This window comes from Carettochelys insculpta, chromosome 27 (assembly GCF_033958435.1).
Source record: "Carettochelys insculpta isolate YL-2023 chromosome 27, ASM3395843v1, whole genome shotgun sequence".
In the NCBI taxonomy this organism is placed as follows: Eukaryota; Metazoa; Chordata; order Testudines; family Carettochelyidae; genus Carettochelys; species Carettochelys insculpta.
Window position 1 is genome coordinate 11,972,739 of NC_134163.1, and position 27,921 is coordinate 12,000,659.

Here is a 27,921-nt window from a genome sequence, read left to right on the forward strand (position 1 = left end):
GCCCGGTTCTGCTTCACAGCGTCTTGACTCTCTGCCTCCCTGGTCCTTGCATGAAAGCACCTGAGCATGAAAGCTCTGGATTTGCATCAGAGGCTGGGAGGCACACAGGCGCCACTGTTATGGTGGGGGGGTATACTCCAGCCAGAGGGGACCGTGCAGGTCCCTGTAAGCTGAGCACTTGGGCAGCCACCCAGGAGAGTGTGAGGTGCTGCCCAGCTGATACAGCCGGCAGCCTGTGTTTCTATGGGTGGTGCACATCTGCACATAATTCAGTGCACAAAGCAAAATTTATCCTGCCCATGGCTGGAAAAAATGAGAGGGAGCCCTGGCAGGGAGGGAGGGATGGGTGGGTAAGTTGAGAGTTTTGCTCTGAGGTGGGTTAGGTCAAGGGGTGTGGATGTGGATGGATGGAGGGATGGATGGTAAGGTGATAGATTAGTGTAAATCAGGGAGGTTTAGAGAGCGAGAGAGTTGGATTTCACACCATGCCCCTCCTTTGGATCAGAATTTTGATGCAGGCTGCTACACCCATTACTTCATCTAGAGCCAGACAGAGGATAACAACCTACTACTGCTACCAGCCAGGGATGCAACCCTTGTAGAGCAGCTGGTAGGACTGCATGCTGATGTACCTGGGTTCAACCCTGAGAGGTGGGAGGTTCGTGACCCGTATCTGATCCATTCCCACACAAATGGCTCCTCTGTCATCTCCTGGAGAGTCTCTGCCTGATGGTCTCCTGCTCCCAGGCTCTGCATGGTCTTATACAGCACCTTCATGAGCGGCCGTTCTGCAGGCTGGTGGTTGTGCTGCAGCCTCCGGGAAGGGAGAGTGGTTGGTTGGTTACCAAGGAAGTGAGTGGTGAAGGGGAAGGGTCATGCAACCCTCTTTGTGCAGATAATGCTCTAGGCATATATGAGGGTTAGCAAAGATGTGGTTCTGTCGGACCTTACCCAGTTGAGAAGCCTTTTGTGTGGGCCAAGAAGGGCTTTCTGGGGGGGGGCTTACTCGCCCGTGCTGAGTCCTGAGCTCCATCCCAGAGGTGGCTGCACATAAGTGGCTGGTGAAGCTAACCCCCCCCTGTCATGTCACAAGATGGCTGTGATAGGGACTGGGAGGCTTCCCTGGCATAGTCGATGGAGTGGCCATGACTTCAGCTCCATGGCTGGTGGGCGTTAAAGAACTGCTGAGTGTGGTGACAAGACCATGAGCACCCAGGCTTGTGGGACACTGTGCGTCTCAGTGGGGCTCTAACAGGGTTCGTTGCCAAGGCACCAGGCCCCTACCAGCTTGAGCTCAAGGAGGCTCCCTAATTGTCGCTAGCACTATAGAGTGTATGACACACAGAACACATTAAATGGCCCACTTCTGTCCAGTAGAGGGCAATCGTGCCAACTACACACTGGTCCCTTTCTTGACACACACAATTTAATTTCCCTTTAGGATGACCTAGGCGAGTGGACCCTGTTCACTCCTCCCCACCCGGGGTGGGGGGCTCAGGGTGACAGAGGTCCCCGGGGCTCCGGCTCTTACCAGCCCAGTGCAGAACTTTCCTGCCTCCCTTTTTGTCTCGCTGATTTGTTTGCTCCAGCCAGGGTAGGGGGAAGGGCGGCGTTGTCTGTACTGACATGCTCCCTTTGAGCAGCAACAGTCCCATGGTCTCATTCTGCTCCGTCAGCACCCTCCCGACCCATTGTCTGTCCCTCCCTCCAGTGCCAGGGCTGGCATTTCCCCTGTCAGCTGCTGGGCCTCTGCCCAGTTGTCAGTCACTGTTGCCTGCAAATCCCAGTCAGGGCTGGCTGGCCGATGCACCAGCACCACAGGCCTGCCGAGGCCGGCAGCTGCAGATTAAAGGCTGTGGGGCTGTGACCCTGGAGCTGTGGGGCTTCCTGCCCCGCCATGGGCCTCCTCAGAGATGCTGCCAGGTTAGTGGCCAGTGCAGGGGAGCAGGATGTGGGGTCCATCCGACTACTGCAGATCTGAAATGGCTTAATATCCTGGATGTGGCTCTGGTCCATGACCAGCACACCCTGCAAGCTGAGCACTTGGGCAGGTGCCCAGCAGAGATTCAGGCACTGCCAAGCTGATTAGCAGAGCGCCCACAGACGGCAGAGTGTGTTTCTAGTGTTGGTGCACATCGTAAAATTTATTCTGCACATGGCTGAGAAAATGAGATGGAATCCTGCCCATGGGCACATGATCCTGGGCTGGGTTGCTTGTGGGCAGAAGAGTTGGGGGGGGGCAGGGAAGAGGAATCGGGGGTAAGCTCTTCCACTGGGTTGCTGCTACCTGGCTCCTGTCTGCATTGCAGGCCATTGCCAGTGGCCCTCTGCCCCGGCACAGAAGGAGCAGCCTCTGGCCTTGTCCACATCCACCAGGCTCCTGCAGTGTCCAGACAGAGAGAGCTGAAGTACCCCACAGACACCAGCAGGATTCTCAGCATCCCCCGCAGAACTGAGGTCTAGGAGAATCCCTATCCGCTGCTAGCTGTGTAGGGTGTATGACACACAGGGGACAGCAAGTGGCTTTGATTCTGTCTGGACTCTAAGGATGGGCAATCCCAATTCTGAAAAGATTGGGGGGGGGACATCAAAAGCCAGAGCTGCCCCTGCGGGAGCTTAACGGGGCCTCTGGCTAACTTCCCGTTTCCCTTGGCAATCCTTGTCAAGATGCTTTTGCATTTCCCATATCTAGACACACACAGTGCAAAGGTCACTGGTGCAATCTTTGGGTTTTGCTTGGCGTCAGCAAGGCTGCTAACAGCCATGGTTCCAGGGTGTACCTCTGCGGGCGCTGAGCACCTGCTGTGCTTCAGTCAGCCAGAGAGAGCCCAGGCCTCACAGCTGGGTTGAGACACTCCCTAGAAATCTGAGTCTCCTCCAACTCTATTGTCCTGGGCCCCTCAGGGTCTGCTCTGCCAACGCACCTGAAGCCTGATCAATAACCCCTCCCAGCCCTTGACTTTGGGCACAACAGCTTGTGGCTGAGCCAGTCCAAGCTGCTCCCACCCTCTCCTTTCACCTTGCTCTGATGGGTTCCAGCCAGATGACACCACAGCTCTGAAAAGTGTCCCAAAGCATCTGGTTGTTTCTTGTGCAGTCTGACCACTAGGCCATCTCGAGAAGGCTCCTGGTGAGAACCCAGCCTCTTGTTCCTTTGCACCTGGCAGAACAACATGCCTCCCATTCCGAGCTCGCCAGTCCTGTCCAGTGAGCCCTGCAATCTTTTCTATACATGTGTGGAATAAATTTTTCTGCGCGCCAAGGCTGGTACAAATGTGCACCACGAGGGGGAGCACACCTAGCTGTGGGCACTCTGCTAATCAGCAGGATGGCATTCGAATCGCTCCTGAGTGACGGCACAAGCGCATGACTTACAGGGTCCTGTCTACCCTCTGGGTCCCATACCAAGCTCAGCTCTGCTTAATCAACCCCAGAGTGGAACCTGGAACACCCTCCCCTTGCACCTGGCATACTGGCTCGTGTTTTACTCCTGACCTCCACCTGCAGTCCACCAGTGGCATGGCCTTTCGTTTCAACGGTGCACTGGCCAGAAACCAACCCCGTCTCTTCTTACAAGCACGGCCATGGGCAGTGTTCCCTGGGCGCTTGTGTGACCACCCTGGAAAAATTCAGACACTGCCCAGCTGATTAGCAGAGCGTCCACTGCTAGGGTGTGTGTTGCTGTTGGTGGTGCACATGGGCACACGCCTTGGTGCACAGAAAAATTTTATTCTGCACATGGATTGGAAAAATTAGTGAGGACATTAGCCACTGGAATGCAGAATCTTGGGCATGAGTGAGTGAGGGGTAGAGATGATCACACAGCAAAAAAGTACTAGCCTATGGAAAAAAGGCCATCAGGCTCCTGGAGGAATCAGAGGGGAGCTCTCCCCAGCTAAACTAACTTCAACCACAACCCTCTAAGTTTTATCATCCATGGGCGGAAAAAATTTTGTTATGTGCACCAAGGCATGCGCAGATGTGCGACAGCCATACAAACACAGGCTGGTGGCTGTGGGCACTCTGCTAATTATCTGGGCAGCAGCTGAATCTCTCCTGAGTGGCTGCTGAAGCGCTCAGATTACAGGGAACACCCCTGGTGTCCCCAGGTCCTTGAGCATGTGGATGAGACAAGCCCAGCTGACCCCCCAGGTCTTCCCTCTGTTTCCCTAGGCTATGTTGCTCCTTCCCACTCCTTTCCAACCTGCCACCTGCAGCCAGTTCACCCCTCTCAAGGGGATGCTGGCTTCTTTCTGAGCACCATGGCTGGTTCTAGGGATGCTGTGCCCTGAGTGCCTCCTGCTGTCTGAGGAAACTCCAGTCTAGGGCCCTTGTTTCCCAGGGAGGTGTGCAAATCTAAGGGAGTGTGTGTGTGAGAAAGACAAACACACACACACACACACACACAAAACCAACAGCAGGCAAAGCAGCCGGGACACCAGACAAGAACAGCAGCAGCTCAGAAGGTTGGGCAGGAGCCCAGCTGCACGAGGATAGAGTGCAGCTAGGAGGTTAATCTGGCTTCGCTCCCCAACCCCCATGACCTGCACCAGGGACCTCGGCTGGGATGCCTTCCCCATTCCTGCTGAGTGCCATCTAGCTCTTGCTTAAGAGGGTGCAGCCAGCTCCCTGCAGCGCCCAGAGAGGGTGTGGAAGGCAGAGTGCTCACCAGCTGGGATCGGCTCCAGACTAACTGGTCGCTCCCCAGCCAGGTATGAACAGACTCAATCCTCTTTCTCTTTCTGCTCCAATCAGTCCTGCATGCTGATGGGTCGTGCTAACCTGCAGCCACACAGAGCCACATCACAGACAGACTGACGGACGTGGATCTGCCCAGGATCTTGTCTCTCACCAAGGATACTGGGCACCAGGTGGGGGTGGAGGGAACAGCCTTCCTGGCCCCAGTTCTGATTCCAGGTGACCGTGTGGTAGGAGAGAAGATGTTTAAATACACCCCGCCATGGCAAGTCCTCTGTGCCACCCTGGAGTCTCGGGCACAGGTAAGCACAATGGTGGTGTATTCTCTGGCTGTTTCTTTATGTGAATCTTCACCAGCAGGTGCTGCGGGGAGATTGTGACCTAGTGGTTAGTGCTTCTGGAGCTTATAGAAGCTCCGTCTCTGGCCCGGAGTGTGCCTTAGGGTGGGGCTGGGGCAACGGACTCCTGGGTTCTGTTTGTGCCTGGAGCAGTATCTGGTTTAGTGCTGAGAGGAAGTGAGGAAATACTCCCAATTCTGGGAAGGAATATGGCCAATGGCATTTGAAGGGAGAGTCAGGACTCTTGGGTGTAGTCCTGTTTGTGTTCCAGGGATTACAACAGGTGGTCCTGGCAGCCAGGACTCCTGGGTTCTCTTCTTGGTGAGGGTTCTCTACCAGGTTAAGCAGGGGCCTGGGAGTTGGGATTTCACAGCTCATTCCTGTGCTATCCCAGTGCCTGGCTTTGCTATTACCTCTGGGCGACGCCGGCTGTCACCACACTGGTTAGTTCACCTAGAAGCGATTGTCTTTCCACCAGCCCTGGCGGAGCGAGAGGAAGAGCTAGTTATTGGAGCAGAGAATCTGGCTGGATCAGGGTTATGCCAGTACAGCTCTCAGACCATCCCGGCTGCAACTTGTCACTCCAGCCCCTTGCAGCTCACTCACAGCAGCAGGAAGTTCAGGCCCAAAAATCTGCCTTCAGTGCAGCAGCAGAAAGGGCGCGTCCATCCTGCACTTACCTGCATCAGGCATGTTCCACCCAGACTCAGCTGGCATGGCAGAGACCTTCATCCTGCATTCGCCTGCTGTGCTCTGTGTGTGCGCTTGACTTACAGCCACCTGACGAGTCCAGTAGCCGCTAGCAGTGTCCTGTGACCCAGAGCGATAGAATCAGCTGCACCTGCTCTCGGGCAGGAGAAATCCCAGTGCCAGACTGTGAACAAGCCACACGCCTGTCCTGCGACTGTGGTAGCTTTCTCACCTGCTTTAATAGACTGTAGATCTTGTTTCAAAGCCACGGTGAGCTAGACCCTGCCATAGCCCCCAGTAAAAACCAGGAGTGTCGCACACTAAACCCCCTGCTTGAGCTGGGTGAAGTACGCGGAGAGCAACTAATAGGCTGGGAGGCAGGGTAAGTGGTCTGGCATCAAGCTCACAGCAGAGCTGGTCAATCAGAGGGCGTGAGATTGCCTGGCACACCTGGGATTTTAACCATAGCGAAGTGAACAAACCCCCATCTCGGGTTGCCACGTTTGATTCTCGCAGGCAAAAGTGCTTCTGGGATCTAAAATGAAAGGGAAAGGCTGGATTCTGCTGGGCGCAGGGATCCCAGCTCAGGAGCATTGTCTAACTGTTACACGGTCTGTCTGTCTGTCCGTCAGTGCGCTGGGTGAATTGCAGGAGTTCGGGGGCGAGGTGGTTTTGTCTGGGGTAAGGCCATCACTGTGTCTTGCTCTCTTGCTCACTTTTGTGTACACACACTCAAATCCCACACTCACAAATGTATTGGCCCCATCCCTCTGTGGAGACACCACATGGATGCTCAGCCTGGCCTTGCTGGGGAGAGGCCATGGCCCATCAGAGTGTGTGTGTTTGTGGGGGACTGGGCCGAACGCTGCGATGCCCCATGGGAAGTGGGTTTCCCTCTCTCTTATTCAGCTTTGAAATGGGGCAGGAAATCGAAACAGGCAGGGGGTTTTTGTTCTGTGTTTGCACGGCACCTGGCACAGGGGGGTCACGGGCAGCGTTCCCTGTAAGCTAAGCGCTTGTGCAGCCACTCAGGAGAGATTCAGGTGCTGCCCAGCAGATCAGCAAAGTGCCTGCAGCCAGGTATGGGTTTTAGTGATGGTGCACATGACCCAGTGCACATAACAAGATTTATTCCACACGTGGGTGGAAAAGATTAGTGGGAACATTGGTCGTGGGCTATGATGGGGGCTCAGAGAGGCCATAGCAATATAAATACCAAGTAATAATAATGACTACAAAACAAATGGAAGAGGCCATGGAACCGCCACAGATCAGCTACAAATAAACACAAAGCCACTCAGACACCCCTGGGGCAGTGCAACATGGGACTTCCCAGGAGGTGTTGGCTTAGGAGCAGCAAAATGGTGGGACTAGCTTTAAAGGAGGCGGAGCAGGGCACCGTTATCAGGAGCGTTATGTATCAGCAGGTGCTGTTGTACAGAGGCAGGTGGCAGGCACAGGGTGGAGGCAGGATGAGGTGCTGCCCTGTACTGGTCCAGCAGATGGCACAGGTGGCACTGTGAGCATCGTGAGCTTTTCACCCCCCCTCTGGGAACTCAGAAGATGTCAGGGAAGAACCCACTCCTGACCCTGCCTCGCCTGTTAGATGGAGGCTGCCCTTGGGTCCTCTGCAGAGCATGAGCAGAGAGGCATTGCTAGCATCAGCTTACCCATGGAATGGAGAGGCCTTTCCACTTAGCCTGACCTCCCTGGCCCATGCTCATTCTTGCCTTCAGGCGGCATGATGTGTTGCTGAAGTTTAGTAAGAGCAGCTCAGCAGCACCTCCCACCAACTGGCCTTGGCAGAGCAGGGTGTGATGGTGCCAGCCCAGGGATGGCTTCCGAGCAGGGGCCCTCTGGTCTTTTTCATTCATGTGCGGAATAAGTTTGTTATGTGCACTGAGGCATGCGCAAATGTGCACCACCAGTAGAAACAAAAAAATCTAGCTGTGAACACCCTGGGACTCAGCATGTGAATCTCTTCTGAGCAGCCACGAAAGCACACAGCTTACTGGGAACACTGCTTCCAAGTCAGTGAAATGTCCTGGGGGAAGACAAGGAGGACCGGAGTTTGGTTCCTAAGATCCCCAGGTCAGGCTGGGCTGGGACCACCTAAGCAGCGAATAGGTGACTTCAGAGGGATAAGCCATTTCCCAGGAGGCTTTGCAACTGTGGAGCTGAGTATTACAGGGTTGGGATGCCAGAAGGCTGGCGAGCGCTCCCATCCCAGCTATGCAAGAGCAAACACTCGGGTTATTGGACATAATGCACAGCTGGAAGAGGAGGAATCCTGGCCAGGGAGGGGCACCTGTAACGTAAACAGGAGAGTGCGTAGGCTGGAATCCGCCTCCCCGTGACAGGTATGTCAAGGCCTATATAGCACCTTTCAAAGGTTCTCAGGGGTTTTTCTTCCCCTTTCCAGGAATTTACTTCCTTCTCAGCACTGAACTCAAGAGCTCTGACTACCACCCTCAGGTATTGGGGCTTTGTTCTAGTCTCTCCACTTGGCAGCTGCTATTCTAGTGACTCTCATGCACAGGTGGATGTTGCAATCAGCTGTACAGTCTCCCCAGCCCTCTGGATGTTTCTATTACGTGGGTGACAGTTACAAGGGTGTGGGTGGCAAATTCCAGAGCCAGCTCTGGAGCCAAACAACCTTTCTTTGCCTTTCTCCTCTGCCATGTCAGACAAGGTGCAAGCACTTCACAGAGAGACACTGTGGTGCTGGGTCTGGGCAGTGCTCCAGGGGCTGCTGGGGAACAGAATGTGGTGCTGGGTCTGGGCAGTGCCCCAGGGGCTGCTGGGTAACAGAATGTGGTGCTGGGTCCGGGCAGTGCCCGTAGGGGCTGCTGGGTAACAGAATGTGGTGCTGGGTCCGGGCAGTGCCCCCAGGGGCTGCTGGGTAACAGAATGTGGTGCTGGGTCTGGGCAGTGCCCGTAGGGGCTGCTGGGTAACAGAATGTGGTGCTGGGTCCGGGCAGTGCCCCCAGGGGCTGCTGGGTAACAGAATGTGGCGCTGGGTCCGGGCAGTGCCCCCAGGGGCTGCTGGGTAACAGAATGTGGTACTGGGTCTGGGCAATGTGCGGCACTGCATGGATGAACCTCACAACCCTTCTCATGCAATGGCTCAGGGTCACCCTCCCTTTTCTACAGGGGGAGAAACTGAGGCCCAGACAGGGGCGGCAACTAGCTGAAAGTCGCAAGGCAAGCTTGTGGCTGAGGTAGGAAAAGAACCCAGGAGTCCTGGCTCCCAACTCCATTATTTTAACTGCCAGATTTCCCTCAAATTTCAGGATAGTTCAGATCTAGGGCTTCCCTTGGACTGGGCTCTCAGGGAGGCTGAGCACAAATGGTATTAAATCATGGAGCCCCCAGCCCTGCAAGAGCAGGGTGTAGTGTCCTGCAGATGGCTCAGTGCTGTCCAGGCAGTGGGATAACAAGTCAAACACAACCCCTCACGGCAGCCAGGGCCAGGCACATCTGGAAAGGGCCAAATCTAAAGCTCCCTCTTGGTGTGTCCCTGCAGCTGAGCTAGTCGCTCAGCTGCTGGCTGCTCCTAGGGCACAGCTAAGGGCAGGTCACAATGAGGTGCACATCAAGGGAGGGAGAAGGGCACTAAACTCAGGTTCAACGGTTTGCGAATTCTTGGAATTCCTCCACTGCCTCTGGGCCAGGCGCTTATCAGGGCAATGCAGCCCTCAGTCTCCTGGCTGCTCCGGTGGCATCAGCTCACCCTGCTCCCAGCCCCTGGCTGCGCAGTTCAAAAACAGGCTCAGTCATAAACACCCGCCCGGCCGGACACCCCTAAGAGGTCTCCATGGGGAGCTGGAATGCCCACGCTGGACGGGCCATTTGACAGTAGGTGTGTGGTGCTTTGGGGGGCTAAAGCAGGGGGGCCAAGGCTTCATTAGACTTTTCAGCTCCTGGCAATTTTTCTCCTCTTGCTAAAGATACAGCCTCGCTCGAAGGTGGTGCATTTCCCAGGGGCCCTCAAATGCTTCAGCTCTGCTGGGTGCCTAGGCTGTCTGTCAGGCTGGTGTGTGGGGATGTGCTCACATGGGTGTGAATGGCTCTGCATCAGCGTGTGTCTGTGCACACCTGTTCATGTGTATACATACATACCATATAGCTGTGTATGGATGCCCATGGGTTGCTCTGCGTGTATGTTTTCAGTAGTGTTCAAGCCTAAAAGGAGAGTATGTGATGGTGCCTCTGGCCCTAGAGCTGCTGCGTAATAGAAGAGACAGTGTTGGATTTGGGCAATGGCCCTAGAGGCTGCTTGGTAATCAAGGAGGTGTTGCTTGATCTGGACAATAGCCCTAGAGATGGCTGGGTAATTGAGAAGGTGGTGTGGGGCTGGGCAATGGCCCCAGAGGCTGCTGGGTAATAGAGGAGCTGCTATTGCTCTTGGCGATGGTCCTAGGGACTTTGGTGCCTTTTTCATATTCGTGGTGCAGAGCCTGTGTTGTTCATGAATGCTACAGAAATGCCAGCATCCTGCGGGCCCCTCCCTGCTCGTCCGTCTCATACTAAAGACATGATGGGGCAGCTTCCGACCTCTCTGTATTTGCTCTACCAACCAGGAACAGGAAGACAGGGTCAGTAAGCAGCAAGGACCAGGGATTAGGGTCCAGGTTCTGGGCAGGTTGGCTTTTGCTCCATTGCTGCCTTGGATTCTCTCCCAGGCTTGGGGAGCAGCAGTTCAAATCCTGGTTGTACTGTATTGTCCATGTTGCTGGGAGCAATGCACTGCTGAGGATTTTATCACACAGAATGCAGGCAACCACGGGCTAAGTGTGCCAGGAGAGCACAGGCCAAAGCAATGGGGATTGAATGCATTAGAGGCTGCCTCGCCCTGTGCCAGGGAGTCCTTTAACGATGAGAAGGCATTATCTATAAAGCTCATAAATGTTCCATGATTCACAGCTACACCCGCCTCTGCCAGCCTGTTGCTCCCCAGCACCCCTCTGGAGCTGGAAGGGGTGAGTCACTGGCTACGTAGCTGTGGACACCTGGGTCCAACTGGATTAGCACTGACAACCTGTTTTCGGCCAGTATTGCATGGCACAGCGCTACTCTGCCCCGGCCAGGGTGTGGGCAAGAAGGAGTTGGCCCAGACAGCCAGGCACAGCAAGGCCGGGATTCCTTCTCTCTCGGCTGGACCAACTTCTCCCACGGGCAGGTAGGGTTTGGTCTATGGGCTCCAGTCCATGGTCTCACATTTCGTTCCTCCTCCTTTCCTAGCCCCCACTGCTCTGCCACCTTACCCCCGGCTCACCCCCAAAGTGAAGACAGTGAATGGACCCCCAACTAGCAGAGCTTTGCCCTGAACCTTCCCATCCCTGGCCTCCCACTTGAGTGCTCCCCATAGAGAATCCTCTTCCAGCTCTGTCTGGAGCTATAGTGCTAGCCTGTGACCCTATGGGAACGCCCAGTCTGGGGGACCTTCCTTGGGAAACCCATCATCTGCTGGGCCATCACCAGACTCCCCATAGTGTTCACACACGCCCCCTTTGCTGTCTGTCCCACCTGGTTCCTCATAGGAAACTCCAAGGATAGAACTCAGGGGTCTTGGTGTCCTTGACTGTCAGCAGAAACCCACATCCCTCCTGTAGTCCCCTTCCGGAGACTCTGCTTGGTCAGCTTCCTTCATCATGTTCCATCCGTCCTTGAGAAATCTCTCATGAGACTGACTTGGAAAGAGCCCTGTCGCTTCCGAAGACAGTGGGGGGAGCGGTCCATACATGGCTGTATCGACTGGACCACGGTCATCCGTCCAATGGTTAGTGTTTCTCATGGAGCTGTCACTCAGGGAGCAATGAGCCCCTTCCCCCAGCCTTCCCGGGAGTGGGGCAGTGAGTTTAGGGACCTGACGAAGCCGGTCTTTGCCCACGAAAGCTCATGCTCCAAAAAAATCTGTTAGTCTATAAGGTGCCACAGGACTTCTTGTTGCTTTTAGGGACCTGGCCACTCGTTCGGGGGTGCTGGCTGGGAGCATGCTTGTGACTTTGTCCTCCGTCAAAGCACAGAGTGCTGCATGTGTGGATCCCACGCACGTGTGATGCACAGAGGGTTGTATGTGACTCCTGGGGGCACGGGATCATGCAGAAATGTATTTCCTGCCTGCCCAGCCCCACTGCACGTAAGCCATATGCAGGGAGATGAGTGCACAAAACTCCTCTGTCCTTTGTGGAGGCCTCCCTCCATAGACCTGGAAAGCATCACCAAGGTGGTTACATATCTTTATCCCCATTTTATGGATGAGGAGACTGAGGATCTGAGCAGGAACGTGACTAGTGAGAGGCCTGCCAGCAGGACAGTGGCAGACCTGGGCAGAGCATATTTCCTGCCTTTTTGTCTCATGTCTCACCCACTGGGCCACACTGCCCTGGGACCAAGATTGCCAGAAGTAACTCAGCACCCAACCTCAGACACCTTATAAGGGCTCAATCTGCTTGGGGGAGACTGGCAATTGGGCTCCTTTTAGGTCCCTAATGCTGAGCACCCCAAAAATAGAGTCACTCCAGATCACTCAGATCCTTTCCCCTCTGACCCTACTTACAACAGTGCTGTGGGGCAAGGACTTAGAGAAATGTTTTCAAAGGCCTACTTTGGAGTCTCAGTGTAAATGCCTTTAAGAACTTGAGAACGTCCATACTGGGTCAGACAAAAGGTCCATCTAGCCCAGCACCCTGTCTGCTGACAGTGGCCTATGCCAGATGCCCCAGAGGGAGTGCACAGAACAGGTAATCATTGAGTGATCCTTCCTCTGTCACCTAATTCCAGCTTCTGGCAAACAGAGGCCAGGGACACCTTTCCTACCCACCCTGGCCAATAGCCATAGATAGACCCAACCTCCATGAATTTATCTTGCTCTTTTTTGAACTCTGTTAAAGTCCAGGTCTTCACAACATCCTCTGGCAAGGAGCGCCACAGGTTGTGCATCTGATGAAGTGAGTCTGTGCTCATGAAAGCTCATGCTCAAAACTTTTCTGTTAGTCTATAAGGTGCCACAGGACCCTTCATCTTCGTTGCTGTTACAGATCCAGACTAACATGACTACCCCTCTGATACTTGACAGGTTGACTGTGGGCTGTGTGAAGAAATACCTCCTTTGTTCGTTTCACACCTGCTGCCTATTCATTTCACTGGGTGACTCCTAGTTCTTATGTTATGGCAACAAGTGACTTAGTTTCCTTACTCACTTTCTCCTCACAAGTCATGATTTTATCAACCTCTATATCCCCCCTCAGCCCCCTCCCCCAGCTTTTAGTCTCCTCTTTTCTAAACTGAAAAGTCCCTATCTTTTTAATCTCTTCTCATATGGCACCTGTTCCAAACCTTTAATCCTTTTTGTTGCCCTTCCCTGAACCTTTTCCAGTGCCAGGATATGACTTTCCATACGACTTGGAGGTTCAGATCCTCCAAGGTATTGAAGCACCTAACTCCCACGCACTTCCCACTGAGGGTATGGGCTTTGAAGCAAGTTCCTGCTTCTGATCCAGTGCCAGGTGCCGTTCTAGCTGGTGGCTTGCTCTGGAGCAGGGCTCAGGGGAGTGAACATTGATGTGTCCCAGTGTTCATCGCTTTGTGACACCTGTTGACATTCCACAATGGCAAGGCCACTCCCAGCAGGGACTTTTGACCTCCCGGGAAAGGAGATAAGCTGCAGGCGGGTGATTAAGTTTCCAATCTCTGCATAGTCAGGGGCAATAAAGGAAGGAGAATTACCCACAGGTATGACATGAGATAGTCCTATAAGAATTCAGCTGAGTGCAAACCCATGGGAACTGCAGCACAACAGAATTTTGGTTGCCAGTGCACAACAAGCCCAAGCCACCCCAGGTGTCAGTGGCCTTACAGCTGCTGACCCACTGAATCTCGCTAAGCAGGTCCGTGTGCCAGCAATGAAAGTTTGGGGGCAGCATTTAGACCAGCTATAAGCAGAGGTGGCTTCAGCGAGCCAGTTGAATTGTACCTGCTTCCACCAGGCATGAATCTGGCCCTTTCACAAAGGGAGGCAGTGGCTTCACAGCAGATCTGCAGAAATGGCATCTGGAAGAGTCTGAAATAGCCCCAGGGACCAATGTTCCCACAACTTTTTTCCATCCACGTGCAGACTTTCCATCCACGTGCGGAATAAATTTTCTTCTGTGCATCAAGGCATGTGTGGATGTGTGAAACACACTGCCAGCTGTGAGCACTCTGCTAATGAGCTGGGCAGCATTTGAATCTCTCCTGAGCAGCCGCCCAAGCACTCAGCGTACTGTGGACATTGCCAGGGACACTTCTTGGAGCTGATTACTGGAGGACTACCCTGCATGCTCTTTGTCCATCTCTGTTCTGGAACAGTTGTATATGTACATGTCAGTCATACAGCAGGAAGAGCTGCAGATAACACTGCATGAGAGAGAGTGTTATGATGAGAGTAGGGAACTGGGTATCAGGACTCCCGAGTTCCCATTCAGAGAAGAGAATGGGGGCAGTGATTAGGAGCAGGACTCAGAACTCCTGCCCTCTATGCTCAGTTCTGGGAGGACAGTGGAGACTAGTAGCTACAGTAAGAGACAGACACCCTGGATTCCATTCCACACCCTCAGCTCTCCACCTAACCTATCAGCCAATTTCCCCCACTATAAAACGGGCTGTCAATATGTACCAAACCTCCAGCTATGAGGCTGTGTTGTGTTGTTGTAAAGCACTCAGCTCCTGGGAGGAACAGCAGTGCGAAGTATCAGCCCAACTGTCACTCCCGTAAACGCAAACATGAGGCTTGTCATCTCTTCCCTGAGGCATGCCTAATACATATAAATCCCATATACCATCCAGCCTTCGCAAGTGACACTGGATTACTGACCACAACAATGTCACAGCTGGGAAAGATGCGGCCGCATCAGAGCAGCCCTTTGGCTCACATTGTAATAGCTCCTCCCTGGGCTGCTGTTGTTTACTTGGTGTGCACACAGAGCATGCAAGACACTGTACAGACGGGAGTGGAAATGTTTCCTCGGCACCAGGAGCTGAAAAAGCCCCAAGGGAATTTTTGCAGTGATGGGGTGACTATGGAAGAGAGATTTTTGTTTTTTCCAAACCAGCTTACTACAAGCATGTTGTGAACAAGACACGAGAAGTCATTCTTCTGCTCTATTCTGCGCTGGTTGGGCCTCAGCTGGAATATTGTGTCCAGTTCTGGGCACCGCAGTTCAAGAAATATGTGGAGAAATTAGAGAGGGTCCAGAAAAGAGTGACAAGAACGATTAAAGGTCTAGAGAACGTGACCTATGAAGAAAGGTTGAAAGAATTGGGCTTGCTTAGTTTGGAAGAGAGAAGATTGAGGGGGGACATGATAGCGGTTTTCAAGTATCTAAAAGGGTGTCATAAGGAGGAGGGAGAAACCTTGCTCTTCTTGGCCTCTGAGGATAGAACAAGAGGCAATGGACTTAAACTGCAGCAAGGGAGGTTTAGGTTGGACATTAGGAAAAAGTTCCTAACTGTCAGGGTGGTCAAACAGTGGAATAAATTGCCAAGGGAGGTTGTGGAATCTCCATTGCTGGAGATATTTAAGAACAGGTTAGATAGATGTCTATCAGGGATGATTTAGACAGTACTTGGTCCTGCCATTAGGGCTGGGAGCTGGACTCGATGGCATCTTGAAATCCCTTCCAGTCCTAGTATTCTATGATTCTATGTTGCTCAATCTACTTAGTTTATCCAAGAGACTGTTAAGAAGTCACCCAATCACAGCCCATAAACAGTGTGCCCTCTATTTTTTTCCATCCATGAACAGAATAAATGTTATTATGTACACCAAGACATGTGCAAATGTGCACCATAAGTAGAAACACATGCTGTCCACTGTGGGTACTCTGCTAATCAGCTGGGCAGCACCGTAATCTCTCCCAAGTGGTCACCCAAGAGCTCATCTTAAAGGGAACGCTTCCCACGAGCACCTACATGGGGGTAAGATTTCTGATAGTAGTGAGCTCTTCAATCAAGCCGTACAAGGTTTAACAAGATCCAGTGGTTGAAACCTGCAGGCGAGCAAATTCAGGCTAGTTATAAGGTGCAACTATCTAACAGTGAGGGGCACTAACCATTGAAATGACTGACCTAGTAAGTATCGGAGGGATAGCCATGTTAGTCTGGATCTGTAACAGCAACGAAGGGTCCTGTGGCACCTTATAGACTAACAGAAAAGTTTTGAGCATGAGCTTTCGTGAGCACAGACTCACTTCAGCATCTGCTGATGTGGCACGAATTATTACATAGATACAGTGGAATTCCAACCATGTCCCAACCCATAACTGAAAGCAATACATAGATCTCTCGGGAGCACCCCATCCCTAAGAATTCTATGCTCCCGTAATTGGTCCAGGATGCAACAACACAGGAGGTTACCGGTCTACAGTTATCTGAGGACTAGCACAGACTCTCCAGCTGCTGCTTCCACAGGTTTCATAATGAATAATTGGCATGGAAAGGCATAAATACCATGGTCAAGAGCTGGAATTTATTTCTGGTTTGCACGATACTTGGGTTAAAGTTCAATGCATTTTATGAGTCATGTAACTACCTTTACAATCCACACCCTTATGATCATTCTAAGTAGCTAGCCAGGCTGCTGGTGCTTATCTTTCCCTGGCTCAAAAGGTGGAAATCTATGAAGGCTATAAGGTTGAACTCCTCTAATTTGGCATCCTCAGGACCTGACTGGTACTGGATGAGAGAATTTGCCAGACCATGGGAGATCATATTGTCTAGTAGCATTACCAACACTTCCATGGCTTACTGGGCTCTGAGAAGACATTTAGGGGCAAATTACAGTTAAATAACAGCACAGAACACTGAAAGCCACGACTAGTGGCTGGAAACAAACTTTATGGAACCACAGGAAACTTGGCCACACCCATGATAAGTGGTCATTGAATTTGGGATGTTACCCGACAAGAGAGTTCTGGATTAGAGAGGTTCAGTCTGTAACATGTGACTGTTAAATACCATTTGTTTTCCATCTACAGTTTCATGCTCCTTTGCAATCTGAGCTTGGTTGGCTTTCCCTGCCTGGGTCTTCTCTAAAAATGATCCTCCTCCTCTTCATTTCTGAACCTTCTGTGTCTGTAACGCACCAATGGACTAGCATAACTTTGTGCTAAGCATTACAGCCATAGAGGATTTTACAGCACAAAATGCAGATCCTTCTGCTCCAGACACACTGGTCTGTAGCACTGAGCTAAAGGAGACTCCCTGATGCTCGCAATGTAGGGCCTATGACACACATTTGAGCCATCCTGATTCTCTCCAGTAGAATGCAGCGATACTACATACACACTGGCCACTTCCTCAATATGGTTTTGTCAAATGATGCCCCAAAATGTGTACAGTACAGAGGTGTGCTGCCACCCACAACTTCTGCAGCATTATGCAGGTTATGGCAGCTGTCACCTGGTAGTGCTGTGCCAAGTTCTGAGTGTGTGAGAAAATTCTGACTCTTAAGAAGACATGAAGTGTTGCTGCTAGTTTTGGCTTATGCAAGGTTTATGTGTCAGGGCAGCCTCAGGAGAAAGAGGGCTGTAAGAGCAGCCCAGAAATTTACTGCCTGTCTTGGGCTGTGACTTGAGTCAATTCAGAGTTGCCCCTGGATAAGCAGACATTAGAGTTGGGCTGAGATTACTAGAGGACTATCCTGCACGCTCTTTGTCCACCTCTGTTCTGGCACAGGTGTATATGAGTGAATAAAACAAGTTACACTTAGAATCTATCCATACTCTGCACAGCTGATTTTTTTCCTCCACTAGTGGACATCAGCCACTGATGTGCGGAGGGATAGCTCTGGGATCAAATGGAGCACTGGGGTCAGGAGAATGAGCAGCATTCTTATACTCGTGTATGACATATCTGCTCTTTGTATTTCTCTCTAACATGTGACTCCCTCCCCTCTTTAGGGACAGGAAAGTGTTGTCCTTCACGCAGAAGGCCTTCAAGTGTACAAGGAACCTGAAATTAACCTCGCAGCTGAACAGCAGCTCAGCATCCAGAAAGATGCTTCTGAAGAATTGAAGGAAGAATCGTCCCCAGAGATGGACAGAGTCACCAGAAACCTGATCTTCCAAATCCCTTACACAACTCCCAAATGTAACACTCAACAACGCAGCTCATCTGCAGAACTCAGCAACGATGATGTGTTTGTTCCCAACCACACCAACCAGAATGGCCATGACTGGAGACCCAGCTCTCCACAAGAAGACCGATCCAAATTAGCAAACCCCACAGATGTTGGAAGGGATCTCTGGACTCCACCTCCAGACAGAGACTCCAATCTAGAGTTTGTGAAGTCAGGGACGTTGTACAACCTCAGGGCTTATAAAGAGGAGAGGAAGCCAAACAAGCTGTATGAGGATGCTGAGGAAGAGCTGAGTTACTCGCTCAGCCGTGTGGACATCTCACCGGAGAAAGCAAAAGAGCTAGAAGAGGAGAGGAAAGCGGTCATCCAAAGCCAAGTGGTGAGGAGAAGCTCCACCACAGCAGAGAAGCGGAACTCCATTGACGAGCTGGATTCTCTAAGCAGGGTCTCAGTGGACAGATCTGAGGCTCAGCCTGGAGGAAGCTACATCGCCAGCTTTGCCCTTTGTTTTAACAGCCCTCCTGAAGCACAAATGAGGACTCCCGTCGACCCTGAGAACATAGACAGGGAGCAGATCAACTTCGCTGCTGCCCGGCAACAGTTCCTTATGCTGGAAAAGACTAAACCAAACTTGCTTTTTGGCCCCAGGCAGCAAATTTCACCTCCAAAGCCAGAATCAACCCAGAATGTGTATGAGAGAGAGGGGCCAGGCACCGAGGGGGTGGTGAAGGTTTTTATGGACGGTGATGATGACAACACAACGAGCCTGAGACAGCTCCAGAAGTATGATGTGGTGTACAAGGCACCCACAGTGGAGGAGCTCTGTGCTCCCAAAAAGGCTAGTGTGGAAAGTGCAGATCCCAATGGGAGAATGGGCAGCTTGACGAAAACATCTTCCAGAGATGACTTAGACTCTGGCTTGGGTGAAATGTCCAACGAGTCCAGTGCAGGTTACATCAGCGATGGCAGCATATCTAATGAAGTCTTTGTCGATGCTCAGCCAGATTCGAAGGTCAGCAACCAGGATCCTGCCAAAGAGCTGAAGGCCAGGAACGAGACGCCCATAGAACGGGAAATCCGCTTGGCCATGGAGAGGGAGGAAAGCCTACGGAAAGAGAGAGGGATCCAGAGGCTAACGAACAGCAATGAGATGGTGGAAATCCAGACAAAGCCCCTCTTCACCACGTCTTTCTCTTCGCCTCCCTCCAGGAAAGCGAAGGACAAAGGCTGCGTTTCCTTCTATGTCCGGAGGGAGATCGAACAGGAAACCAAGCGGGAGGAAGACCTGAAGAAGGAAGGGAGGCTACAGGGAATGTATGACAAGGGCGTGCTGCAGGAACTAGGCGAGCGCAAGAGGATATTCGAGCAGGAGGAGGCTTCCCTAGCCCCACACAAACAAGCGTTTGCAAAGAAATCAGAGGAGCAAACAAGAACCCTGAATGGCAAACTTGCTCTAGAGGAAGCCATGGATGGCATGGACTGCACCACAGACGGGAAGAGAGTCCCTAACCACAATGCAAATCTAATAAGCTTCCAAGCTAATCAACCATATTCCACACCAAATGCCAGTAAGAGAAGCCCGGTGGATCAGCTGCTGTCATCCACTCAGCCCTCTGCCAGCTGCAGCAAAGTGGGGGATGAGGATCCCTCAGGGACAAGGGAATCCAGCACCGCAGAGAGGGCAGATTCCACGCCAAGGCCAGAGGAGAGGTTCAGGGTGCCCAAGGAATACTTCTCCATTCCATTCTGGAAACCCAAGATCTCCTTTGTGGGCAACCAGGGGATGCAGGACCCGCTCGGAAAGGAAAAGGTGATGGAGCCCAGGGGTGCCCAGGAGGACCAGTACATCCTGAAGAAGTGCAAGCCACAGACATCTTGGCTGATTGAGGAGGAGATACGGAGTGTTCTGCAGAGAGAACAGGAGCTGCAGGAGCAGCGGAGGCACAGGCTGTTAACTGACAACTTCTCCCCAGCCAGCGATGACAGCACTGCCAAGGAGAAAGGCTTCCAGCCTCAGCTTTCATCTCAGAGTTCAGGTGAGGAGAGAGACAACTATGAGGCTTCACCCGCTGAGGGGTGACATTCATACACACACCCCTGCACAAGGTCAGCATGAGTCCTGTGCATCACTGACAACCTTATGCCCTGTGATTTTGGTAACACCAGGACCCATTTTATCTGCCTTGGCTGCATAAAGAGGCCTTACAGTGGGTGGAAACAACCCCTGGAGGATTTTTGCCCCCTGAACACACTCAGGAGGCCTCCCTGACTGGCTCAGCTCCCAGTGTAGCAGGTGGATTGAAATCATGGCCATAGTGCATGGCAGTAGAGCTCATCTGTGCTGCTAAGGGCCCCAAGGGGACCATGGGAAACAGAGTGTAAATAAAAACAGCCCTAAGGCTGCTTTACTTTACATCAGGATTTGGGCAGGTCCCTGCACAGCCCCAGAATTGCAGGAGCACAAACGTGGCTTAAGACTAGTGTAACTCTCCTTCCCTCATCCTCACCCTAAGGCCAAGAATAGAGTAACTGAGAACCAGGCCTTTAGGCTTTAAACGGTGTACAGAGTTAGCACTGGCACTTGAGCAGACAGGAGCTGTAGCCTAACAGAAGGGCTCACAAGCAGTTAAGTGCTAGGCCCAAACTGGGACTCCAGATCCATGCTTTCCCTGCCCCCCTCGCCACTTCCCAAATTTCAGTTTGAATCCAGATCCAAAGGTCACAGCTCAAGCCAACAGGCAACTCCCCCACGAGCTCCTGGTCTGACACAGGCAAGCGCCCTGTTTGCTCATTCGGCTCCAAACAAACAGAGCAAAGGTTAAGAATGGCATGTGCCTTCCACCTCTCTGAAAGCAGAAGGGGTGAGTGGGGAACAAAGAAGCTCCTCTCTTCAGGGACTTGCCCAGATCTCCAGTATTAAGCCTGTATCCTGATAGCAAATAGTGCCCAGCGTGTCTGTAACACTATATGCTCCTGAAGCAGGGCTTACACTACTGGAGCATGGGGCGGCTGTATCCAGAGCCTACTGACATCCATGGGAGACTTTCTGTCAGTTTCAGTGGGCTTGGATCCAGCTCATTCTAGCCTAGGCAGAGGAAGTACTGAGGCAGAGAAGGCATAGATCCAGGACTCCTCAAGATTCTGGGGATGACACTGTTGCAAAAAAAGCAAGCATTCTGGGATGTATTAAGAGGAGTGTGTGAGCAAAACATGAGAAGTATTTCTTCCACTTGACTCTGAACTGATTAGGCCTTAATTGGCGCTACATTCTAGGCAAGATATGGAGAAATTGGAGAAGGTCCAGAGAAGAGCAACAAAAATGAATACAGGTTTAGAAAGCATGACCTATGAAGGAAGAAATAATTGGGTTTGTTTAATCGGGAAAAGAGAGGACTGAGAGGGGATGTGATAACAGCTTCTGCATACCTAAAAGGCTGTAACAAGGAAGAGGGAGAAAAATTGTTCTCTTTAACCTCTGATGATAGGATAAGAAGCAATGGGCTTAAATTGCAGCAAGGGAGGTTTAGGTTGTACATTCGGAGAAACTTCCTACCTGTCAAGGTGGTTAAACACTGGAATGAATTGTCTAGGGAGGGTGTAGAATCTCCATCATTGGAGATTTTTAAGAGCAAGTTAAAGAAACATCCATCAGAAATGATCTAGACCAGGGATCTGCAACCTGCGGCTCCAGAGCCACATGCAGCTCATTAAGGACTTCTATGTGCCTCCCAACTCTATAATTGCAAAGTTTAAAAAAAAAAAAAAAAGCCCTCCTGATTATTTCTGATAAACGGTAAATGTCTAAAAGCCCAAAAATGAGCAACTCATATCTAAATCCCAAATGAAGTGTTCTCGAAACATTGGATAACTCCCCTTAGCGTTCTCCAGAGAGAGAGAAGGTTCGGGAGTGAAAGTCAGAAAGACAGTGGTACAAACACACATAAAGTGTGAGGAAATAGAATAAGTAAAAAGTTCGTGAACTTTCTGCAGTAAACACGTATCACATTACAAATCAGTGTGTGTGCACTGTTATTAAAACAGGTGTTACAAAAGCATGATTTGACATTATTTATTAAGGACTATCTCATATTTACATGCATTGTGGCTCTTGAATTATTGAGTTTTTTACTGAACTGGAAAACAAATGGCTCTACTTTTAGTTCTTTTGGTTGCTGATGACCGGTCTAGATGGTGCTTGGTGCTGCCATAGTGCAGGGGACTGGACTTGATGACCTCTCGAGGTTCCTTCCAGTTCTAGTGTTCTATGATTCTATGCTGCTCAGATTCGGGTTGGAATTCTGGACCAAGTCCAAAAGAAAACAACTGAGACCTTGCACCTGAGACCTTTTCTCTGCTGTAGGCACAATGACCTCTGAAAATTCACCAGTGATACCTGCTCCCTTTGCATGTGTGTCTTTCTCTCTTAAAGCCACCTCAAGCATCACTGACAGACACTCACTGACTGAACCACCCACCTCTGTTCCTGCCCCACACCAGTCAGAGATGCCAGGCTCAGCCTCTTCACCTAACGTGACCAGTCCCTATCAGGGCTACATGGGCAGACTGGACTCTGAATCAGCCCCTGATGGCCCCACAAGGGTCCAGAGGAATGAGAAGAAGAGGAAGCTGAAGGAAGACAAGAAGGTGAGTGCTTTTGCCTGGCACCAGCAAGCCAGCCAGATCAGTTTCACTTTCTAGCAGCAGGCTGCAGCGTCAGACACATGTCCGTACAGTTGCTCGCGTTTCACAGGCTGTGAATGTGGCTGAGGTTGTGCATGATGCTGGCTGTGAGAGGCGAGGCTGAGAGTTCCATGCTGTTTTATTTAATTTGGGAGCCCAGCCACTTGGATCATTGGGGAAGCTGTAGATTAAGACACAAGCCAGGGCATAGGTGGCTTGGGGTCTGTTCCTGGTTCTGCCACAGACTTTGTGTGTGTGAGTCAGCTCAGCTCCCTTCCTGGGAAACCTGTATGCATCCTGGGCCTGGGGGGAGGATACTCTTCAGTGGGTGCCCTGATCCTGCAGGAAGGAGGCTGATTAGACGTCGCAGCAGCTGCACCGACTGAGGGTACATCTGTGATGAAACTGGAGGTGTGACTGCAGCCCCCAGAGACCTGCCTGTGCTTGCTTTGATTTCGCTAGCTCCAATCGCACAGGCGTGGCAGGATGGGCTGACTGCTTGCGTATGTACCCAGGGGACTGGGTGGGTGTGTGCAACCTGTGACTTCACCACTGTTTTTGGAGCTAGGGAGATCAGAGCTAGTTTGGGTACGTCCACAGGCTGCTGGCACACCTCTGATCACAGTGTAGATATAACCTTACCCACTGCGGCTCTACTACCTTGCCAAAGGGGGGCAGTGGGAGTTCCCTTCCACACCAGCCAGCTCTGTGACTGAAGCTCTGCATGTGCCCTTTTCCTCCACACCCACATTGGGATGGGGGGGGTCTGTGCTCCACAGCCACATTGTGTCTCACACAAGCAGTCAGACTTCTTGAACTTTCCCCACATGTAAATTTTATGCCTGCCCAGCACAGTCAGCAGGAGATTTGCCCCCATTGCTTGCATTCTCTTTGTCCCCCTGCCTGTTTCTCTGCTGGGTTCCTAGCACCTGACACTTTCTTTTCCTCTTGCAGTATGCCAGCATTGAAGCAATTGATGACATCAACGCAGAGGTAAATTTGGGTTTATTATGATCCCTTATTATCCCTATTTTACAGAAGTGGAACTGAGTCAAAGAGAGATTAAGACTCTTAAGCATTGCCTCTCGGTGCCCTGTCACCTCTGACCTCCCCCCACAAATATCCACGTTGTCCAAACCACATCTGCATTTTTCTGGCACCCGTTCCCATGCCAGTAAGATTTCAATCACCAAGCAGGGCTCCCAGTGTCAAGTCCCACTCCAAGAGACACTCAATGAAACAGAACAACTGAGAGGGCACCTCTGCATGAGGCAGTGGAATGTAAGGGGTGTGGGGGTTGTCAGGGAAAGGGTTAACAGCCCATCCTTGCCTGGTGTAGCGACTTAGTCTGGCTTTGCATGGAGGAAGCTATTTCATTGTGATAGGAATATAATAGAAGTATTTTTGCGGACAGCCTCTCACTCCCAGTTCAGACTGTACCAGGAGCCAGCTGGGGTGAAGTGGGTAAGCACTACTAAAGAGGTCAGTAGCCATGAGGCTAACCTAACCATCCTCTAGCACTGGGAAACATCACGTAAAACTCCAGCTCCTGTCCAAGACTTAATCATTGCCCTCCCACTCTCCACTTTATATTGGCAGTCTCCACCTAGCTTCTCTTGGGAACACACCATGAAAGCACTATGTTAAATTCCTAAGGTTTCAAATCATCAGATGGAAGAGTAATGGTATTGAAATATACCTGAGTCAGACAGAGCCTCAATTCTCTGCTACTCTGCACCTTGTGTTGTAGCTTACATCTGTGCTGGATGTCAAAGGTTATTCAGCTGGAATTACAGTGGATGACACGTGCTGGGAACTTGTGCCACAGATGGCACAAGGTACTGGGCAGCAGTGAAGCAGGCGTGTAGTATTTGATGTCTGTCCATACAGTGGTTTAGGCCTGGTGTACAATGGATTGTTGCGGACAGCTGGTCTCTGCTGGGGATAGAAAATTTTTCTCTCAACTTCACATATTAATAAAAAAGCATCTTCAGCGCCAAACAGCTTAACTGGTCTGACTAAATACAGCACATGGGCCACAGAGATGTATCCAAGCGAGGGAGAGTGGGACCTACCTGCCAGAGATACCTCCAAGAGTGAAAGCTCAAGACTGCTCCGGAAAGAGAAGAGGAAGGATAGTCTGGTGGGTAAGGGCTGGCCTGCAACTTGGGAGTCGTAGGCTGTGTCTACACTAGAGAATTTTGTCAACAGAAGGGGCCTTCTGTCCACTTAACACAGGGAGCGTCTACACACATAAAGCGTTCTGTTGACAGCGTCTTGACAACTCTGCATTTGTCTTGACAGTGTTAGCCCTCAAAAATTTGAGGAATAACACTGTTGACAGACGTGCAGCGTAGACACTTCTGTCAACAGAGAGGGCTTCCAGTTCACCCAGCAGCCCTGTTTGCAGATCTGCCAATTAGCCTTTCTGTCAACAGAGGGCAGGGCAGTCTGGCTGCTTTCTGTCGATGGAGCAATATGCTCTGTCGATCTGCTTTTGTGTGTAGATGCACTCTGTCAGTTTCTATCGACAGATGCTTCTAGTGTAGACACAGCTATAGAGTTTAAGGGCAGAGAGAATCACCAGATCACCTTATCTGAATTCCTGTATATCACAGGTCACAAACATCGCCTAACACTCACACATTAACCTGACCATCAGAATGAGACCAAAGTAGTACAGCTTTCAGGAGACTAGATTGTTATGTGCCATAGTCAGAGAAGGAGAGGATGACATGCACCAGTGCCTGAGGTCACCCACAGTGGCAAGAAAATAATGCAGTGAAACTCAGGGTCGATTCCTGGTCTGACGCAACTTATGTGAGCTCAGGCAAGTCACTTAATATCTCTTTGACTCAGTTCCAGCTCTGTAAAATAGGGATAAGACTACCCTGTCTCAAACGTTTTGTTGGGACGGTAAATACATTACAAAGGGTGAAAAGTGTAGATGCTACAGCGTTAGGAGCCATGTAAGTAAAATGGATCCTGCTTCTTCATTCTGCACAGAGGACAGGATTCATCTGAACAGGTGTATCTGCAGCCCAGTCCTGCTCAATGCTTGTTTAAGGCAATTTCCCTGCAGCACCTGTCTATGATCAATGGAAATTTCTACATCCAGAGGTTAATAGATATGGCCACATGATTCTGACTTCACATGGTGCTATTCTGTCTGTCCTCTGTACTGACTGTTGATAGCAGGGTAGAGGATTATTGTAATTAACCCTATGGAGGTAGAAATGTCTAACTAGCTGGTCAGTCTAGCAGATGTGCCTGATTCAAAAGCAAAACTCCCACTGATTTCAATGGAAGCAGGACCAGCTACCTTATCACTGTCTCCCCCGTAAGGATCTGATGTCAGGATCAGCCCTAGATTTTAAATGTGGCCTCCAACTTTGCTTGTCCAACTTGAGTCACCCCATGAGTCAATTTTTTCCATAAGTTGAAAATCAGGAAAGGTGTTTCAAATTGTGCACTCAAAACTTAAAAGTTCAGTGGCTGCTGTTAAAAATTTTATGTCTAGGATTTGGAGATTGGGGGAGGAGGAGCAGTAGAAGAAAGGGAAGAATAAGGTATATGAAAAAAATCTTATAAAAATAAAAAGCCAGTGCATAGGAAATAAGTGTATAATTCTGTGTTTAATGATTTTAGGTGTTAGAAAGCACCAGAGTGACCCGCCACAAGAATGCGATGGCTGAACGCTGGGAGTCAGGGCTGTTCTTCCAGAAAGATGAGGCCTGACTAAACTCTAGCAGCTGAGGAACAAGCAGTGGCCTGTCCAATGCTGCTGTGTATTTACATGTACTCCGCTTGGATTCAATCTGCATCAAGTTCAAATCATCCAATCGTTTCACCACTTGATAATTGTAAGAATCACGAACTTTTGAAAATTGCACGTGTTTAAATCTAAAAGAGCAACTGTTTTAAAATTTTTGCTTATGCTTGTACCCCCACCCCAATGAAGCAAAGCAATATTTCTACGGGGGAAAAATGGATCACGTTATTTGAATCTCCTCTGAAGATAGATGGCTAGATTAAATTATATGTGAATGGTAATTGAACTCTAAGCTTTGTCCTTGTAGCTGGCAAAAGGAACTATTTCAAGATGTCTTAGCTACTGTGCCATTAGAACCTACCTAGATAGACAGATGTCTTTGGATGTTTACAAGCACTGAAATGGGAAGTAGAGGAGCTAGACTTAAACCAATATGATCTGCAGAGATGCAGTGGTATATAATATAATATATATATATATAAAATTGTGTTTATTTTGCTAATAATTTATTAAAGAGTCATACCTCCCCTTACTCTTTCCAGCCTGTCTTGCTGCAGAGATATTCTTGTGAAGTTGTGTTGGGATTTGAAAGTGTGCATGTGTTTAGGGGGACTGGGGTAAGAGGAGTTGGAAAGAGCATTAAGATAGAAACTATCAGAGAGGTTAGTCTGTATCTTCGAGAGCAACAAGACGTCCTGTGGCACCTTATAGACTAACAGATATTTTGGAGCATAAGCTTAAGCATAAGCTTTCGTGGGCAAAGACCCGCTTTGTCAGATGCATCTTGCATCTGACGAAGCGGGTCTTTGCCCACGAAAGCTTATGCTCCAAAATATCTGTTAATCTATAAGGTGCCACAGGACGTCTTGTTGCTCAAGATATAAACAAGTTTACCTCTTATGCTCTTGAACTGCAGGGGCAAACTCTCTTGAAGAATGGGGTAGTAGGAATTCTAAGGAGTTCTCCTTATGTCTGGCGCAAAGCATTCAAAACCTGAATACTGGCCCACCCAGAGGAGTGGGAAAATATAAGCAAATCTCAGGACAGTTTGAATGTGCCTGAATCATTTAGCTTCCAGAAAAATCCCCCTCTGGGGTTCCCATGCACCAGACTGTGGCCCAGACTGTGTTATGTACATTCCACTAGGGGGCTCCAGAGCAACAGCGAAAGCAGCATTTTCAGCGGGGTGGGTACGCTTCTGGAAGCAACCACAGGAGGGAACTGAAGGACAAGAGCCAAAAAAAGGACCCTTAGGTCCAGTGAAATTCACCTCTGTGCAGAGGGCGGATAACAGGCCTAGGAGTCTCTCCAGCTCTTACTTTGCACTAGCGTAAAGGACGACAGAAGGCCCAGAGTAATGGAGAATGAGGCCTGTGGAGCTTCCACCAACTCATCTCATCAGGGAAGGCAGAAGGTGCAACAGGCAGGAGAATTCAAGAAGACTATTGAAGCTCTGACTTGTCACCACTAGAGATCGACTAGTAGTGGAAAGAGTACCCAAAAAGTTACTTGAGTAAAAGTACAGCTGCTTTGGGGAGGGGATGTACTTACATACAAGTTGCCAGTGTCTCCCTGGAAAACTACTTGAGTTAGAGTATACACATGTCATGTCTTTATTGCGC

At 50.6% G+C, this 27,921-nt stretch overlaps 1 protein-coding gene across 4 annotated transcripts; it reads left to right on the plus strand.

The window, feature by feature from the left end:
* Positions 1-4,771: 4,771 nt before the first annotated feature.
* Positions 4,772-26,831, plus strand: MISP (mitotic spindle positioning). Of its 4 annotated transcripts, XM_074978268.1 has the most exons (6): positions 9,507-9,588; positions 10,653-10,908; positions 17,669-19,883; positions 22,277-22,491; positions 23,482-23,520; positions 26,176-26,831. In XM_074978268.1, the coding sequence occupies exons 3-6, from the start codon at positions 17,804-17,806 to the stop codon at positions 26,263-26,265; spliced, it is 2,424 nt and encodes an 807-aa protein (XP_074834369.1). In that variant the 5' UTR covers positions 9,507-9,588; positions 10,653-10,908; positions 17,669-17,803; the 3' UTR covers positions 26,266-26,831. The 4 variants fall into 4 exon arrangements, with proteins under 4 accessions (XP_074834367.1, XP_074834368.1, XP_074834369.1 ...); XM_074978266.1 differs by lacking the exons at positions 9,507-9,588; positions 10,653-10,908 and adding an exon at positions 4,772-5,000; XM_074978267.1 differs by lacking the exon at positions 10,653-10,908 and having other exon boundaries at positions 9,451-9,588.
* Positions 26,832-27,921: the final 1,090 nt, after the last annotated feature.

Coding starts and splice junctions, on each gene's coding strand:
- MISP (XM_074978265.1), top strand. CDS start 11,410: ATGAGACTGACTTGGAAAGAGCCCTGTCGCTTCCGAAGACAGTGGGGG. Junction 11,509..17,668: donor CCACGGTCATCCGTCCAATG/GTTAGTGTTTCT, acceptor TCCCCTCTTTAG/GGACAGGAAAGTGTTGTCCT. Junction 19,884..22,276: donor GCTTTCATCTCAGAGTTCAG/GTGAGGAGAGAG, acceptor TCTCTCTTAAAG/CCACCTCAAGCATCACTGAC.